This window comes from Orcinus orca, chromosome 10, assembly GCF_937001465.1.
Source record: "Orcinus orca chromosome 10, mOrcOrc1.1, whole genome shotgun sequence".
In the NCBI taxonomy this organism is placed as follows: domain Eukaryota; kingdom Metazoa; phylum Chordata; class Mammalia; order Artiodactyla; family Delphinidae; genus Orcinus; species Orcinus orca.
Window position 1 is genome coordinate 73,262,427 of NC_064568.1, and position 19,148 is coordinate 73,281,574.

Genomic DNA, 19,148 nt, shown 5'->3' on the forward strand with positions numbered 1-19,148 from the left:
GAAAAAAAAAAAAGCACAATCTAAAAGTCGAGAGTTATGTTTTATTTAGTGGACAAAACTGAGGACTTAAGCTCGGGACACAGCATCTCAGATAACTCTGAGAGACTGCTCCGAAGAGGCAAGGGGGAGAGCCAGGATATACAGAGGTTTTTGCAATAAGGACCAGGTATTCGGAACATCAAAAGATTACCATTAATTAAAGAAAACCAGGTGTCTCGAGTTAAGGAATTCTGCACTTTTTTAAGTATGGGGAGATGCAAGTTTGGGCTCACTGAAATCATTCCTTTGATATGCACTTCAGCTATCTGGGGGCAGTATCCTGTGCTTCTCATCCTGAGTCTCCTCAGGGTGCACTGTCAGGGTGGCTGTAACGTGATGGCTTGATGGCTGCAACATCCTTTGTTTACTGATATGGCAGGCACTGTTCTTCATTCACATAGCTAGTATTTATTGAATGTCTATTATCTGCCTGGTACTGTGTGAGGTGCTTTACAAGTTACCTAATTCAATACTCCAACCTTCATAAGTTTTTTTTGTTGTTGTTTTCTTTTTTTTCTTCATAAGTTTTATTTCCTACATTTTACTAATGAGTAAACTGAGGCTCTGAGAGAGTTAAACACCTTACCTTGCCTGTTTATAGCAGTTAGTGGGTTTGAACTCTTATCTGACTCAGGCCTGTTTTCTCTATTCATGAATGTTGCAGTAAAGCTAATTTAATAGTGTAAGAAAGGAGGAAGGGTAGCTGACAAACAGAAATGTTACAAAAATAGACTGATTTAAAATAATTGCTTTATGTATTTACTGTGGCATATCTAAGTGGCCAAAGGACATATAATTCTCTTTGAAAGCATCAAAACTAGGCACTGAACAAGTTTAATCTGTAGAGTCTACCAAAAATTTAAAACAGACCTTTACACTATTTTATTTAATATGAAAAGAAACTATACTTCAGATCAGAGAAAATAACAATGAACTCAGGGCTTCACCTCAATAAAAAACCGTCTCACTTCCTACCTGCCTTCTGCCATCCTGACATCAGGTCTACTTTTCTCACTACCTCCCGTCACCACCATGAACAGAAAGTTGAGACTTGGGCATTAATTCTAATATTCAGAACATACATTTTACTCAGGAGACCCAATTAAAAAACAAAAAGACCCTTCTCAGTCTATCAGAATAAAGAAATTACCTAGTTTATATCAAGTAGGCTTCAAATATGCCAAGTACTTATGTCAAGGTAATACCATTAATTTTTGTTGTGTGTGTAGTTTATCTCTGTATTTATCTTAAAACAAGATTTTAATATATAATTTGAAGTGCTAAGTAATCTGGTTTAGAGGCTACTTTAGTCTGAAAACAGCTGGAAGTGGATGTACACCTTTAAAACAGAGCCACTGGAGGCGAGTATGCAGAAGTCATCCTATTATAATAAAGTGATTGACACTGTAAAAAAAGCACAAAAAAAGGATCAGATGTGGGTCTACATTTTTAAAGAATTATTTCTTTCAAAATGAAAACGAGTCACAATGGCTGCTTTGCTAGATACAGTTAATTTTATACTGCTCTTGATTTATTGACTAGTTCTTAATCCTGAGGCTTATACCTGGGATAAACAGGCTTTAGGCATTTGTGAATGACACACTAGACAACTGAGCTGCAAACAGAATGAGGTCATGGGGCACAAGGCTGTAATTCTTTTCACGTTAATGACAGTAATGTAAGTCTGATACATGAGCAGTGTGCATTCAGAACACTCATACCTGATAGCAGGTCGGGAAAAGAGAACAGGGACTCTAGTTTAAGGGTGGAAAACTGAGAAGTCATAACTACCCCAAAGATATGAAGGAAACCACAAAAGACATGGGCGGATTCTGCTGTAAAAAGGAAACGTATCACTCCCTTGGGGTTGATACACCAACAACCTCAGCCCACTGTCATCTTGCCTCTTTCAGAGCTTTTTAACTACTATTTAATTTTATGGAAAAGTAGACATCCCCAAACAAAAAGAGTGCTATTCACCAAAAGAAAGAGGTCTTATCAGCATGGAACTTAATAAGGGAAAAGTATTTATTTGTGCCTTGCACAATTTTTGAAAGCTGTTATTGCTATTCAATTTTTGGTATTTACTATAGTGCTGGGTTCAAAGTCAACAAAAGAAAAGCTTATTGAATAAATGAATTACAGGATGAATGAAACGATACAGTAATTTCTTGAGAGCTGAAATTCCATTATAGTGACCCTTCTAGGTGGCCCTGAAAGGGTTCGGGCTACAGAAGAATTCGGCACATGCCACAAATGTGCTTGATCTGCTATAAAGTATATCAATTTTCAAGAATGTAATGCTTTACATGAGGTAAAACCTGGAGGTCACCACCCCCAAACTAGCATATGTCAGCCTGCACTGAGGTAAATATCAAAAACTTTATCTGCTCAGTGTTAAATTAACCAAAGTTTCCTTCTAGGTTCCTCAAAAGAAAGAAATGCGTGTGAGGAATATTTGAAACACTTTTAGATGAATGAAATGATACAAATCACGATCAGTGCAAACTAATACTTGAACAACAGTGGAATAACAAAACATGAATCTGACCGTTTTGGTACGAGTGGTCCAAACGGTTTGCTCACATTTGTTAAAATCCGAACTGAAACAATGACATGTATAAAAGAATACATAAAGTGGTTCCTGCACAATAGTCTGGTGTATCGTAAACTTCCAATCCCTGCTTTCTACTGATCAGGCCGTGCTGCCTCAAGAGAGCAGTCAGGGTGACTTGAAACTGTCTTCACTGGAGACTCCCTCCACTTGACATGCTCACTTCACATCCCAGCACAAGTGGTCACTTTGAGACTTTATGACTTGCTTTCTTCTTCCTCCTCTGGTATTGTTTCCCAGATTGGCTTCTTGATGTGTTCTGGTAACTGTTCTAATTTTGTCTAAAGAGAGAAAAACAAAATTATAATATAATGTGGACTTAACTCTTCAGCCACAAATGGAATTTATTCATTCTGTTCCCTCAAGTCCTCTTGACTTTTTTCTTTTACCCTCTCATCTTGTTGTAGGGCTTTGAAACAGAGAAGAAAACTCGATAGTAGATAAACACTCTCACATACATAATCTATTTGCTCCTCAGTGATCTCCAGGGACCACCAATCAACGTGGAACCCGTGTCTAGACAACTGCTAAGAGGGAGGGAGGCATCAGAGGTGGCTCCAGGAGGACATGGGCTGCGGGGGCAGCATTCTGTTGAGCTGCGCCCTGCACGGCAGGTGTAGACCCCCAACCACTGTGGCAACTCTGCCTCCAGGTCCTCCCCTCCACCCAGTGGGCTGGAATCAGGAAGCAATGTATCAACACAACAATACACATCTCCCTCCAAAGAGGCAGAAATTCAAGTCATACCTTTGTAACTTCCATGGCAACTCCTTCAGGTAAGTTTCGCTGAATATATTCCAAGTAGACATCTGCTGTACTCCCAGTGAGATGTTCTAACTAAAATTTCAAACGTGAAATTGATTCATGCTATGCTGGTTAAAGCAGAAATTTTGAGGGTTTTTTTCCTGGTAAAAGCAGTGGAGTCTTTTCTTCATCTGTAAAATCTTACAGAATCCCAATTTAAAAGGAAAAAAGTGCAGATCCTCTGGTTGAACTGAATGAGGGGAGCACAGCCGCAATGTCCCCTTTCCTCCTAAATGCCTTAAAGCCAGGGCTCCATGGAACCCAGCTGGCAAGCATGGTATCAAAACAGTGTAAGAGTTTCACAAAACAACTCAAAACAAAAGGAAACAAAAGACTAAATTATAAAATAGAGTTAGCATAAGATTTTGTGTGCTCCATGGCAAGGTGGATACAATTTTGGATTTTTCTTTTTCATTTAAGGGTAGGACTATGTCTTAATATTTGTAACTCTCAATGCCTAGTACAGAGCTTCTCATATAAAACATGCACAAGCACTTGTTTTAGTAACATTTACCAATCATTTACTATGAGATGAAATATTCTAAGCGCTTTAGATAAATATCTCATTTAATCCTCACACTAACTGTATGAAATTGGTACTGTTATTATTTCCAACTTAAGATGAAGGACTTGAGGCACAGGTCACACAGCTAGTAAACGCCAGTACTTGGACCTGGCTGTCCAACTCCAAAGCCCATGCTTTCCCTTAACCACAAGATTGTGCTGACCTGGGAGGCTGCACAAATGAATGATAATTGACGAATGAAAAACCTTAATTCTGCCCATTATGGACATGGAGAATTCAGTGAGCATGTGAGAAGATTTATTAGAGCTATGTGAAAACGTAGCTAGATTTTTGAAATATAAGCAAAATTATTCCAATGATAGCTTACTGTATAAAAATTAGTCAACATAATGTGCACTACTGAGTTAAAGTATGAACTACTCTGAAGGATGGCTTTACTTGAGTTTGATTTTCCTATCATGCTGCTTCTATAAACACAAAAAAACACTTACCTTCTCTACCACTATCCTGCATGGGCTGACTGAAAGGAAGTCTACTGGGCAAGGTTAAAGGAAAGTTATGATGTGCTAGTGTGAAATCTGGGGCATTTCAAAAAAATGCCTGAATGTCTGAAATAAACTCACCTCTAAACATCTGTAAAGTGTTCTCATTTCATACTGAACCCTGTGCTTCTTGAAAATATGCACTGATTTGAGAAGAGTAAATCGCTCTATTTTCCTTGGAGGTTCATGTCTGGAAAATTAATGGGCGAAGCAACATACTTAAGCTAAGTGATGTTAGAACCTGAGTCACTGATATCAAAGCATGATTCCACAATTTTGCAGGTCAGGCTCACGCCCAAGTATAGGCGTTAACTACCATTTTACAGACTTCCATTTGTCAAGACTGTCATCTCTAACAACTGCTGTCATGAAGCTCCGGCTAAAATAAACCTGCAGACAGCAACAGGAACATTTGCCAGCGACCCAAAAACAAGCCTTGGCATGCAAGTGCACACACACATGCCTCCGGCTTTCACACCCTTGAGGTCTCACACTGACTAAACACATGAACTGTGAGGCGCAGCACCGTGGGCTGGACATGGTTGTAATGTCTGCCATGTATTACAGATACAGTGAAAAGCACAAAACCATGGTCTGTTACGGGAAATGTGTGAGTTCCTTCAGTTTTGCTAGAAGGCAAGACTGGCAAAGCTCCATATGGGCCTCGTTCAACATCAGAGAGAGCAGGTGACAAAACATAGGAGGTGGTTATACTTGACCCTGCAGTGACTTCAAGGCCATACGAAGCTCGCCTTGCTCGTGCATGAAAGTATTGGGTGAACGGTGTTTCTTAAGGCAGATTTGAAACAGTGAATATAATAGCAAAGATACCAAATCCAAGAGGCCTGAAAGAATTGCTTGTTCACCTAATCCACCTCCCTGCCCCATGGAGATCCCAGACACGAGGGCTTCTTGGGCCTCCTAAGTCTATGCAGTTTCTAGAGAAAGGATTCCTTCATTTTCCTTGTTCACTCATTCTAGTATTTAAAAATTCTGGTAGACAGGAAGGGATGATCCTGCTTAGAATAATATAACAAACGTAATCTCTCCCCATCGTGAGTTTTTATCCCATTTTAAGAGCTCAGACCTAGCTGGGACTGGCAGCATTTTCCTGACTGATTGTGTTATAGCAGCTAACAGGTCAGATTAAGAAAGATCATACTCACACTTTAACAGAGATACCAAGTTCTTTAGCAGCAAGCGCCGCAAAATACTCATAACTGTCCAATACAGCCTTATCATGGCCTTTTACTAAAACTGATAGGCGCTTATATAACGTGTCTGGTTCATCAGAAACGGTTATCTGCAATTTTAAAATCAAAAAGAAAAGCTTCAGTCATGGTTCCTCTAATATTTACAACTGGAAAATTTAACGTATTACCCTCACCTGAACAACTTCAGAGTTTACTAATAAGTGGGGAGAAAAATGCTGAGTAACATCTTAACACAGCTTAAATATCTAGATACAACCACATTCAGACTCCACAATGACCCTTAAGAATCAGTTAAAATACAGTTTGAATCAAAAGGATTTTCAAGCAACCTATAAAATCACCAACGGAACCTTCAAGCTTAATAGTTATTAAACCCCAAATATACAACAGGAAAGGATTTGGGGTTCTGTTAATAAAAGTAGCCTGGTCAGAAGACCTGGATTGAGAATTAAACTCTGCCACTTAAAGCTGAATAACAACGGGCAAGTAATATAATCTCACTGAACTTTAGTTTTCTCACATATAAATAGGACAATACTTGTGCTACAGCTCATGGTATTTCTGTCGGGAACAAATAAGAGAGCATGGATTTAAGTGCTTATAAGTTATAAAACATTGTTAAACAAAGGCGAGCTATTTCTATTCATATTCTTTTTATTAGGTTTGTCCATGTTTATTTTGCCTGCTCTAATAGAAAAATTACTCATTTCTAACTAAAATGTCATGACACTGACTGTACAAATAACTTCTACCTCTTCCACCCTAATACTTAAAGATCTTAGAAATGATGGGTTTGACATTTCTGACTTTCTTCCAAGAGGTGAATTACCTTTACTTCATTCATCCATCAAACCAGTAATTTATATTACTAATCCAATGTTTCAGAGTTAAATTACTTTGCCCTTGACAGGAGATCTACTTACTAACCAGGAAGCTAGATATTCACTCTCAATTACCCCAAATAGGGTTGTTGGAAGAAGAGAGTACACTGATATCCTATCTCTTAAGTTGAGGGACAAGAGAAGGGGAATATAGCCCTAAAATGTATAATCACTGGTCTCTACAGGGTTTTAAAGATAATTCTGAATCTGTTACAAATATTAAAAATCAAAAGATTCTGCACAAATATTTGAATTTCATTTAGTTTGGAAAATTCAGACAATCTGACATCACTAGGTCTAATTTCCCACATGGCAACAACTGGCTACAGTAAGTAGCAGCTGTCTTGCTTATAAAGGGTACAGCCTGTCACTGTGCCCACCCTGTTACCGTTCCTTACAGGCCTGGCCTACGCAGGCATCTGAGCTGGAGACCTGGGGTTTATATATGCTATGAAGTGAAAACACTGAACCAGCAGGCCATTAGGTATAACACAATTCCACTTTGGTGCTCATGGTGTGCACAGATGATTATATACAGACAAAGGTCTAGAAGGATACGTACCAAACTGTTAAAGGGGATTATTTTTGAGGGGTGGGGCTGGAAGCATTTGGAATTTAAAAAACTACAAATTATAGTTTGTAGTTTTAGGATTTAAAAAAACTACAAATAATACAAAAACTGGGTTGATGAAATCATGGCTTTCACTTAAAGGAAACAAGGTTACACAGCTGCTCCTGGATTTTCTCTATTTGTGATAATGCTCTCTCTCACAATAAAGCACTGTTCACTGTTCAATAAAGACGTGAAGCCTACCACCACAACCAACAAATTCCATAATATAATACCAAGTGTTCAGCATCATTAATTATGACAACGCTGTACACTATGCTGAGCTAAAAGCAAAAGACTACTCATCCCCACAGTTATTTGGGGTAAATACTTTATTCGATTAGCTCTTACCTTAATAGCCTGAAAGCGACCATGAGCACTCAGGGACATCAGTGAATACTTTCCTCAGGTGCGCTGTGCACCTGCCAGTATTCCAGAACAAATTCTTTTATTCATAAAGTGTTTGGGAAACAGCCCCAAATGAAATAATGAGGAAAATTTATTGCTAATGTAGCTTCTTATGCCAAGAAATAGGGAGTGCATACCGTAGGCTTGGTCAAATCCTTGGGAACATCAACGTGTAGGTTTGAAAACTGTACCCACTTCATATTGGTGCTGCTATGTGCGGAAACAAAGAGAAACCTAAGTAAAACAGCACAAGTGCCCATTTTCTTATTCAATTTAGCACATCCAATTATATACTTACAGAAGGCGGCCACCATTTTTGGCTGTACTGCTCCTAGAACTGCATACAGAAAAATTCCTCGAACCCTTAAAAACAGGGGGATGTGTGTTAGAATTAAAATCAATTCCCAAACCATTCATAGTTTCCATTAAAACCCAAAAGATGCAGGATGCTTCAAATAACAGGCTATCTCATTATTTTAGATGAAGATATTGGGGTAACTAAATTGCCAAGTTAGATTTCATTTAAAAAAAAGTGGTAGAGTTGATAATCAGAAAGGACTCTCAAAATACTAGATACTATATTTTTTAAAGCTCAGGAGCAAGAACTTTTTTGTTTTTAATTAATTAATTTATTTTTGGCTGCGTTGGGTCTTTGTTGCTGCACACTGGCTTTCTCTAGTTGCGGCAAGCGAGGGCTACTCTTCGTTGTGGTGGCGGGCTTCTCATTGTGGTGGCTCCTCTTGTTGCGGAGCACGGGCTCTAGGCATGCGGACTCAGTAGTTGTGGCTCGCGGGCTCTAGAGCGCAGGCTCAGTAGTTGTGGCACATGGGCTTAGTTGCTCCGCGGCATGTGGGATCTTCCCAGACCAGGGCTCGAACTCGTGTCCCCTGCACTGGCAGGCAGATTCTTAACCACTGCACCACCATGGAAGCCCAGGAACAAGAACTTTTTTAAAAAAACAATTCTCACATTAACAGCTATGAATTAAATATGCAGACATCAAGGAAGAAAACATGTGACTTCATTTTCCCATTTTTTTTTTTTTACAGATTAAATATATTTCAACATAATACTTCTTTTACTTAAATATTTTCAAGCATTAAAAAAAAGCGTCTTTATAATTTAATTTATGATGCTGGAATAAGAATTCTAAAGTACCCTTCTTTGAAGCTTTCATACACCTTTTCCAGCATATTTATTTCTTGGCTTGGGTGAGACAACTAGCTTATAAACGTCTAATTTTATAAGTAAGTTGAAATACACATTGGAATTTACACCCATCTTATATACCACTACTGTGCCTCATACTGCAACAATACAGTGTTTCCAACTCCTTACTGTCAGCTCCCCCTGGTGGAACAAAATTTCTAGTTGTAGGAAACCTATGGTACTGTATGTAATACACATTTGCCACCCGTTTTTTTCTTAAGCTTTCCCAAGATTTAAAAGTGTAAACTGAGAAACTGGAAGCTCAACAGGATCCTGAAAAATACTTTAAAGATGAGAATAACAGTTTAGTACAAATGAAACTTAATTAGAACAACAGAGGGTCACCTATGTTTAAAAAAAAACAACTATTCTGAGCTAATTATCCTTCTTCTACTCTTCACCCAAGATGGAAGCAAATCAAAACTTTCACAGTCTCTCTTGGATCAAGGGAGAAAAGCAAAAAGAAGAAAGGAAATCAAGCACAATACAAGGTAGTAAGAGGTATGTGCCATTTTCCACACATAATCACAGAGGAAATTCCCTCCCCACATTTATACCCCTAAGCCCACAATCCAGTTGTGTAGAAGGCCCACAGGTCTAAGGAATATGACACTTCCCAGGCATCTTCTCCCAGTATAAACCCCCTGCTTTTAAAAAGTTGGAGCCTAAAGTGCTATTACACCCACAAACTAACCTTAAGAAGTTCTTAAGCTTTCCTTCTTTTGCTTTCTTTTTTTTGAGGGGGTGGAGCCTGTTCTGGGTAAGTGCGTCTTAAAATAGTTCAAAATTTCAACCACTAACAGCGCCTGATTTAATAACGGTGGTTCTCAAAGTGTGGTCTAAGGACTTCTGAGGGGCTCCTGAGACACCTTCAGAAGGGGCCCGGGAAACTAAACTTATTTTCATAATAACAGTAAGATGTAATTTGCAACTTTCCCATTCTATTCTCTCACCAGTGTACAGTAAAGTTTTCCAGAGGCTGCAGGACGTGTGATATAAAAACAGATTGCAGAAGCAGCTATGAGAGCCAAACTGTCTTCTATTAAGCCAGACATTAAAGAGATTTGCAAAAACGTAAAATATTGCTACACTTCTCTCTCAATTTGTTTGGGAAAATATGGTTGTTTCCCATAAAAACGTTAATTATGTTAACATGTAATGAGTTTATTAGTGTTATTTTTAAGTGAACAAGCACTTTTAAGATTCTCGGTTGTATTTTCTAATAAGCTAAAAATTGATAGCTAAACCCCACAAAAACCAAATCTCTTCGCAGTCCTCAACCATTTTTAGAGTGTAAAGAAAGGGGTGCTGAGGCCAAATAACTTAAGAACCGCCGCTTAAATTTTTGCTTTTTCTCCAAAGAACCCACTCCTCTGACTTCAGCGATTCTTATCTAAATCTCAGAAACCCGGGTATCCGTAAAGTATCTCAATCTGGTTCCGTGGGAAGCGTCTAAAATCTCGTGCCACCTAATTTTCGCGAGGTCAACCTTCTTCACTTCTCTGAGCCTCAGTTTATTTCGCAAACGTGAAAGGCAGGGTCTGGAACATTCGCTATTCAATATCCTTTCCAGCCCTGACAGTCTACGATTTTTCTAGTTCCTGTCTTTGCCCTGACTCATTAACTTACGTTTTATCCTATGAGAGAATTCGAGATAAAATCAGCCCTTTGCTCGCCACCTTCCTGCAAACAACGGGCCGCGCGGAATAAATATCGCGGAAAGCTCCAGATGTTAAGAATGACAGGTGGCAGCCAGACGTAATGGTAACTGTCCTTGGGCCAGTTACCCAAGGACCGCCTAGTCCCCCCAGCGCGTCCCCCCAGCGCACCTCATACCTGCCAGAGACGCCGTCCAAGGGGCCCAAACGCCGTCCGCGCCGCCATCTTGCCGATTCCGCTTCCCCGGATCGCTTCCGGGGTCACAGAGGAGTCCTCCGACCATAGAGTTCTGCAAAGGGAGAGAGTGTACCCTTGTGTTCCGGCACCGGAACAACCATAGAGACGCGATTCCACGCGCTCCGAGGGTGGGACTGTGAATGTAGCCGGCTTCCTTCCGGTCGCAACCCGACATGTACGCCGTCTTGTAATAGTTTCACCTCGTATGTAGTTACCAAGTTCTGTCAGCGCTTTCCTTTTAAAATCGTGTTTGTCCTTTGCGGTTCCTGTTTTGTTGGATGCAAACACAACAAACACATGCTTGGAAAAAATATGAGTAATATATTGACACTGGTTATCTCTGAGTAGTGGATGAATGGTTGATGTTTTTTCCTATTATAACGGAGCAAAGGGCTTGTGTGCCTGTGGCTCGCAGAAAGCCAAACTGACAGCGGGAGTTCGTATCCGAGTAAGGATTTATTACAGGGCGCCAAGCAAGGGAGTAGGAGACGAGCCTCAGATCCACTCCAACTTGGTATTTGAGTTAGGGGTTTTTTGTTTGTTTTTTAAAGGAGAAGATCAAAGAGACTGGGATTAATCACCTTGTGACATTTCTGAATTGTAGTTTTGGGAGTCACAGTGTCTCTGTTTTACGATTCCCTGGCCAGGTGGTCCATGACTCGGGATCTGTTACCTCATCTTGCCCTGGAGAAACAACCTGAGTTTGTACTTTAATGGTGATAGCTATAACAGCAATAGCCTCGGCAGGCTGCCCAGTATCCTTTTCAGAATCAGGCTCCCTCTGTCAATTGTGACATTCAGAGTTGGCTGGTCTCTCTTAGCCAGTGGAGTTTTCCTATAGCTCTCCAACTCTGTTGCTGCTTTTGAAGCATCAGTCTCTCCTCTGGGATGGCTCCTCAGCCTGCCTCTGCCCCCTTGAGCAGCCTTATCTGGGTGAGGGTTCTGCAGCTGCCAGTGATGGTGGCCTTAACAGCTTGCAAACAACTTTTCCCTATGTCACCTAATCTGATCCTCACAAGAAGACGTGTATGTTGTCCTAATTTAATAGGTGAGGATACTGAGGCTCAGAGATGAAATGACTCATTCAAAGTCATATGGGTGAGTTAGTTACAGCTGAACCAATAACCATCTTCAAAATCCTAGTTCAGTGACTTTTCCACCCCTGCAGCACCCCTGGTGCTGACTTTGTAATAAGGTCCAGTTCTACTAAGTAGAACTCTTAGTAGTCTCTTTTGGATGTGAGGCATAGAGGTCCCCATTTCCCCACGCTCCTGCAAGAAAAGGAGTTTGTTTTTTATTTTTAAAGACATGTATGGCCTGAACTGCTCCTGCAATTGGAAAAGTGGGCTCAAAGCAGCCTTAGGGACTGGATGCCCTCTCCACCCCTAAGGCCAAGCATGGTCTCTTTATTGATGGGCTTTCTCTGCTTACAAATAGTTGGTGCTCCCTCGGAATTCTGCGTGCTGCCTTTGGCTCACCAAGTTTCTTCATTCATACTCTCAAATGTGGGAATTGGATTTGGTCCCCTCATTTTCCGGGGCTAAATCATGTCATGTGTCATCAAATGGACTATGGGCCTAATAGCTTGGGGTCAGGTGCTGGCCCTGGTCCAATTAGCTGGGGGTAAGGTGGGAGTCATTGTGAGGGGCAAACTCGGGTTTTGCCAACAGTGGGGCTGTGGACAGAGCCCTTTGGTATGGTGTGTGGGCATGGACAGCGTGGAGGTTTTTTTTTGACATGTAAACGTTCTTAGTTTATTAGCCTGGACAGTGTTCTAAAGCTTGGCCAGTCCATTATGGGTCTTTTCCCTACGAACTAAGCCTTCAAACCTCTGAACTAGTGTAAATGAGCAGGAGATCAAGTTGATGCAAGTCCACCTTGCTTTATATCCAGGAAAAATAAAAGTGTGTGCATCAAACATTTCTAAGTTATATAATACTTTGATTGCACTGGTTGTTCTGGTTTTTGTTTGTTTGTTTGTTTGTTTTTTGCGGTACGCGGGCCTCTCACCGTTGTGGCCTCTCCCACTGCGGAGCACAGGCTCTGGGTGCGCAGGCTCAGTGGCCGTGGCTCACGGGCCCAGCCGCTCCGCGGCATGTGGGATCCTCCCGGACCGGCGCACAAATCCGTGTCCCCTGCATCGGCAGGCGGACTCTCAACCACTGCGCCACCAGGGAAGCCCCCAGTTGTTCTGTTTTAAAAGACAGATCTTCTCACTTGATTGTGATGATTTCATGGTTATACACTTATCTCCAAACTCATCAAGTTGTATACAACAAATATGTATAGCTTTTTATGTGTCAATCATACCTTAATAAAGTGGTTGGGGAAAAAAAAAAAAAGAAATAGCAAGACTGCCAAAAATAAAATTACATAAGCAGAGGAAGTAAGGAAGTAATGACCCCAAACAGCCCAAAGAGAGATCCATGTTGCATGTTAAGGATATGTGTGCTGGAATGCAAATTTGGAAGCATGTATTGCTGCTTGGCCTTTACGACTCAAACAGAAACATTGAACACTTCCCTTGCGGGGGGGTGTGGGAGGAGGACAGCTCTTTTCAAAAGATTCTCTCTCATATAAAGAAATAATCAGGGCTCTTTTATACAGGGATATCTGAGACCCAAAGATCACTATGGTTCACTTAGGAATATATTATTCAATTTCTTAACATGTCTTCCTAATTATGTTTTGTTTATACCAACATTAAAACTCAGCCTCAGTCCACAGCTGGCTGGCTGTGGCTGAGGAAGGTAGACTGGGAGTCTGTGGAATTCAGAATTGACTTTAGGTAAAGTCAAAAGAGGTTTTATTTACACACACACACACACACACACACACACACACACACGGATAAGCATACCTGGAAGATTAGAGAGATAATTAACAAATAGTTGCTGAGCACCTGTTATAAATTGCTGTGAATATGTGGGTGATGGTGAGATGGTTCAGTAATAATAATAAAGCATGACCTTTGCTCTTCCCAGTGATGGAACTGGATCTGTTCCCAGGCCCCTATATGTTTTTTCTAAGTATTAAATTCCTTGGCAGGCAGGCAGGAATGATGTCACAGTCATCTTTAGCTACTCAACTGCCCTGTGTATAATACAGCGTGGAATAGTGCCTGGTACGTGAGTAATGAATGAGACTAAGACAGTAGGAAAAAAGTCTTCAGATTGGACACCTGAGGCCCTGGAAGCAGAATTTAAATTTCCAACACTGGCTAAATGTAGTGTTTGTAAAGGAAGAGCTATTTTCTTTGGCACATGACTAACACTGCCCAAATTAAAAGTATAAAACCCCAAAAGAACGAAGAAGATCAAGGTCTTGAACAGGTATGCCCTACTTAAATCAAATTCTGTATGAAATCCAGAATTTCAGATTTCTCCTGAACTTTGCTGTTGACCATTAAAAAGTAAACACACTTTGTAGAATTTGGAAATCCAGATTAGCAATGCCTATAAACCAGGGTGGGGCTTCCCTGGTGGCGCAGTGGTTGAGAGTCCGCCTGCCGATGCAGGGGACACGGGTTCGTGCCCCGGTCCGGGAAGATCCCACATGCCACGGAGCGGCTGGGCCCGTGAGCCATGGCCACTGAGCCTGCGCTCCGCAACGGGAGAGGCCACAACAGTGAGAGGCTGCGTACCGCAAAACAAAAAAACAAACAAAAAAATCCAGCGTGGACTGGATTTTGTTGGTGGTTCCCTGTGAGATAACCTGTGTGTAATACTGAGCTCCCTCAAACTGCATTGTGAGTAGTACGGGTTAGAGGCCATCAACCCTTCAAGTGGCTCATCCACAGCTTGAGAAGCAGAAATATTCATCTTGGCCTCCAGGGTAGAGGTGAGGGCATTTATATGAGCATTAAATCTGATCAGCATGGGCTTCCCTGGTGGCGCACTGGTTAAGAATCTGCCTGCCAATTCAGGGAACACAGGTTCGAGCCCTGGACGGGGAAGATCCCACATGCCACAGGGCAACTAAGCCTGTGTGCCACAACTACTGAGCCTGAGCTCTAGAGCCTGTGTGCCACAACTACTGAAGCCCTCGTGCCACAACTACTGAAGCCCGTGCACCTAGAGCCTGTGCTCTGCAACAAGAGAAGCCGCCGCAATGAGAAGCCCGTGCAATGCAACGAAGAGTAGCCCCCTCCTCGCCACAACTAGAGAAAGCCCGTGCACAGCAATGAAGACCCAATGCAGCCAAAAATAAATAAATAAATATATAAAAAATCTAATCAGCAGCCCTCTAAACCGGTCTCCAGAAACAAACTAACGGTAAATTAGCATTGAGAAGTCATTTCAGCAGCTAGAAAGAAGGAATGTTTAAGCCAAATGAAACTCAAAAAGATAACATTTTATTTTCAGAGCAGCTGATGCAATATTGAATCAGGTTTTCACAAATAAATATAACAGTGTCTACTTGGTTACATCTCTGTTTGATGAATGCCTATCTGTAAGAACTGTAATAAATTTCTGAGGTTAATGACCGGAACCTTTTAAGTAAAATTCTCCTGGCTTGCTTCTGAAAAAAAGTATTGTGGCAATTAAAATAAAATGCTCATCGCTCGGGGAAAACCAATCTAGAATGCCCCAGTTGTTTTTGTTTTTAAGGAATGAACCTTTTGAGGACAAGTCTATAAAACATCTTTATTTATTTGTTACATATGATGTTTAAATATAACTTTGCTTTCAAGCTTCAAACTTTTTTTTTAAACCCCTGGGAAAATAAGACTTTTGGTTCACCTTAACAAAAACTGACCTAGGAAGAAACACTTTTAGCAAAATGTATTATAAAATTCACTAGAAAATACTGTCCTCTTTTTGCCAAAATGTTACATAAAATCCTTATTAAAAATACACACGTTACAAAAGAAAAAAGTATGAATATGCTATACATAGTGCTTTTGATATGGACCAAGGGACCTGCATTCTGGGGAAAATACAGTGAAGCACATTAGATATTATGATGTCAACTTAAAATAGTGCAAACCAGAATAAATTACATCCTAAAATGGGAAGGCATGCAAGTCATTTCCTACGAATAGAACACAATGAAGCCAGAACAGGAAGCAATCACAACCACTATTTAAAAATGTTTTCCTTTTTATTACATTAATTTTTTTCAAAAATACTTTTCTTTACAATAGAACTCCTAGAAAATATTTACAACCTTCCTCTAATAAAATAGAACAGCAGTTAAATATATTTGAAAATAAGATGGGTTTTTCCATAAAATATATCTTTTAACTTTTTATATACAAGCTTTCTCAAAGAGGTCTAAATTCACTAATGAAAAACTATCTGATAGTAAACAGTAACTGTGTTGAAGACAAACCATTGGGAAGAAAATTTCTTTAGGGTGGGGAGAGATGGGGCGCTGAGGAGCTAAAACACAACACATACATGCAGGCAGAATCACTTCAGGAAAAAAATAAGTGCAATATTTTACTATGAAGTCAATTCTTTAAGTTGATATTGTGAAGAAAAATACTAATTCAGGAAAGTGAACTGTCTCATCAAGGAGGAGTTCTTTGGTTATTTCAAGTCAAAAATCCAAATGCTATACTGCATGGAAAATCAAAATTAAATTGTGCATTATATTTTTGCCTTGGCAACTCAGTTTAATGTTTTAAACTGGAACAGCCGGGCAAGTCTCCAAACAGAATGAGTACATTTGCTTTATAAACATTTTTCCGGGTGTTTGCTCCTTTGCTAGATAAGCTTTCATAGACCCAATAGCAGAACCATTCCAGAATCCCTCTCAGACACCCACAAGTGGAGGGAAGTAGTCACTGGGACAGATGGGATCAGCCGATATTACAGTTGGAATGGTTCTGGAATAGCTCTGCCACAAAGCTGATGCCCTCCCCAGGCAGTTCTGAACTCAGAACATAGAATAATTTGTCAGAAATGGCAGCAAATGAAAGACTTTCTTTTCCCCCTAAAAAAAGATAAAGGAAATCTTCAAGACCTCTTTTTCTGAAAACCGAATGGTGGCAATGAAAAGAACCTTTGTATTATCTTCTGTCCATGGCTTTCCTGAGATTCAGAGGACACTGCCTGCGTGGGGCTGCTGGGGGTCTTCAGTGTGTGCTAGAAGCTTTTGCTGAGACAACTTAAAGATGCTCCAGTCCTATCCTCATGCTTCCGCTGACATCCTCTTTAACATCAAACTATTACTGTGCCAGCAAAGTGCCCTGGTAGGACTGCCACACCTGCAGGAGCTGGGGCGTCAGAAGCGTCAGCTCTGTGCTGGGGCCGCATCCCAGCCTGAAGGCGCGCGCACTCATTTGCCCTGATGGAGGCCATGGAGGAGTCTGACTCAGCTCAAAAGCCTGAGCTCGATGCCATTTTTGAAGGATTACAGGTTTATTACCTTCAAGTACAAACAGCAACCCTGCCGGCAGGGACAGGAGGAGACATAGCAGGGGTATGTAGCGTGGAGAATTCTAGAAGGGCTTTGGTAAATGACTTTAATGAATTCATTCATGTTTGAATGTAAACACTGTAGCTGAAGTGGTATCTGAAACCATTTTTGTTGGCCTTTAATGCCATTTCCCTTGTATTTGCCATCAGATTTGTTAGACAACCCTTTTCCTCAGTTAGCGTCAAGGTAAACTTCGGGCCAGCACAGGCGAATGACAGCAGAATCCTAGTGAATGAGGTTTCACAGTACTTCCAAGTGGCACAGCGTAATTTCAGAACTCCACTGACCATTAACAGTGTGGCAAAAAAGAATCAGCTCTTCTGATCTAGTTTTTGGGCCTCTTGGCATTCCAGGGACTTTAATCTGTGCTCTTCCACCATCCTCCCTGAAAACAGCCCTGGCAACTTAATAGTTGCGGTTATTTTCCTCCAGACGGATTTCTAGTCGGCTCAGGCCAACTCAAAAAGAAGCATGTGAAATTTAGAAGATCTGAGTTCTTGGAAATCCAAGGGATCCTGCTAACCCATGAATTGGAGTCAACCGGTCTTCACGGAACTGGGAAGAGGACGCACTTGCTCCAGGAATCACCTTCATAGTAAATCACGGCCAGGGAGGAAAAGCCTGAAATGACACAGCACTCAGTTTTCAGAAACAGGCCGAGTGACAGGCAGGGCAGGAAGAAAAATGACTTTCACGTTTGGTCAACTCTTCAAATGACGTGTGTGCTAGAAGAAAGCTGTGGAACACAGGGCGGCCTTTGCTCACTGGAAAGCTACTTCCTAGTATGGTCTCCCGGCAAAGACGCCAAGTTCACTGCAAACTGCGGAATGAGGTCAGCATAAAAATGACTCTTGGTGGGAAAGGATGGCCCAAGACCCCAGCACAAAGAAAGTAGCCTGCTTTACACACACACACACACACACACACACACACACACGCACACACAGACTCTCTCACTCGCTCACTCATGCAAGCTTTGGGATAAAAGGCTACCAGGATGGTTGGCATCTGAAAGCAAAAGAACATGAACGTCAGGTTCATTCCCAACCAGGAATGAGTTCATGGGAATGTAGCCCAGATGAAACACATCTTAAAGTAGGATTGTGCCAATTATTTATTCCCCCCCCAACCTCCCACAAAACAATTGTTTTTAAATAAAAGGAAAAAACCCCGATTTTTTTCTAAACCTGAAAAAAACGACCACTTTTTAAACAGGTAGTTTAAAATGGTTACAAAACAAGCAGGCAGTTCAGCTTTCCTGATGAATGAGGATGGAGACCGTGGGTTTTCGCCGTCTCCAAGCGACACACAGGGCTTTAGAGTTCTGTGTCACCCTGAAGCAAAACTGAATCTTGATCATCCAAGAGGAGACCGGTGTCCACGACCTCGGCCTCTTCCATGACGCCTCCTAACTGCTGGACGACGTCGTCGTCGAGGATGTCCACGTCCTTGATGGGTTTGATCAGACTCAGCTGGTCCAGGGGCAGCAGCCCCGGCGGCCCCACCGGCCCCGTAGTCCTCTCAATCGTGGCTGCCATTTCGGCCGCAAAAGCCGCCTTCTGGGCTTTCTGCCTCTGCTGTTCCTCCTGCTGCCTGTGAGTTTTCATGTGTGCATTTCGGCTTTTGATCTTGAAGAAGACTCTATAAAAATGAAGAAAAAGAAGCATGTGAAATTTAGAAGATCTGAGTTCTTGGAAATCCAAGGGATCCTATAGGCAACAGCAGGTGCATGGTCTGCTGTCTGGTGTGGGGTGGCTCTGACAGAGTTCCCATCTCCTTAGCTCCCAAGACCTCCTCCCCTGGTGACCTGTGACCTCTCTTCTCTCCAAGCGTTCCAAGGAAAGGGGATAGGGACAGGAACACATTTACGGTGTGTTGGGCTTTCTCTCTGTGACAACGGAGGATGAATCCTCAAAGCTTTCCTGTCCATCTATGGCCTGGGGCACAAGCGTTTCTTTCCTCCTTATCTTCCCCGTTTC

At 41.4% G+C, this 19,148-nt stretch overlaps 2 protein-coding genes across 18 annotated transcripts in view; both read right to left on the minus strand.

The window, feature by feature from the left end:
- Positions 1 to 27: 27 nt before the first annotated feature.
- Positions 28 to 10,762, minus strand: MRPS10 (mitochondrial ribosomal protein S10). 2 transcript variants are annotated; one of them, XM_004267602.3, is made up of 7 exons: positions 10,684 to 10,762; positions 7,937 to 8,001; positions 7,776 to 7,848; positions 5,692 to 5,828; positions 4,607 to 4,715; positions 3,401 to 3,490; positions 28 to 2,934 (listed from the first exon to the last, which is right to left on the minus strand). In XM_004267602.3, exons 1-7 carry the CDS (start codon positions 10,729 to 10,731, stop codon positions 2,851 to 2,853), a joined length of 606 nt encoding a protein of 201 aa, XP_004267650.1. In that variant the 5' UTR covers positions 10,732 to 10,762; the 3' UTR covers positions 28 to 2,850. The 2 variants fall into 2 exon arrangements, with proteins under 2 accessions (XP_004267650.1, XP_033279916.1); XM_033424025.2 differs by lacking the exon at positions 10,684 to 10,762 and having other exon boundaries at positions 7,937 to 10,670.
- Positions 10,763 to 15,075: 4,313 nt separating this feature from the next.
- Positions 15,076 to 19,148, minus strand: part of TRERF1 (transcriptional regulating factor 1) — a 280,637-nt gene continuing 276,564 nt past the window's right edge. For all 16 annotated transcript variants that reach the window (XM_049716100.1, XM_049716101.1, XM_033424008.2 and 13 more), the window contains one exon: positions 15,076 to 18,810. In XM_049716100.1, coding sequence (XP_049572057.1) covers positions 18,486 to 18,810 — 325 coding nt within the window. In that variant the 3' untranslated portion in view covers positions 15,076 to 18,485. The remainder of the gene's footprint in view (positions 18,811 to 19,148) is intronic.

Excerpts from the sequence above, each read along its gene's own strand:
- MRPS10 (XM_033424025.2), bottom strand. The coding sequence starts at position 8,064 with ATGGAAACTATGAATGGTTTGGGAATTGATTTTAATTCTAACACACAT. Across the intron at positions 3,491-4,606 it reads CACTTTACAGATGTTTAGAG|TTAGAACATCTCACTGGGAG; the intron begins GTGAGTTTATTT and ends TTGAAATTTTAG. Across the intron at positions 2,935-3,400 it reads TTGCCATGGAAGTTACAAAG|ACAAAATTAGAACAGTTACC; the intron begins GTATGACTTGAA and ends TTCTCTCTTTAG.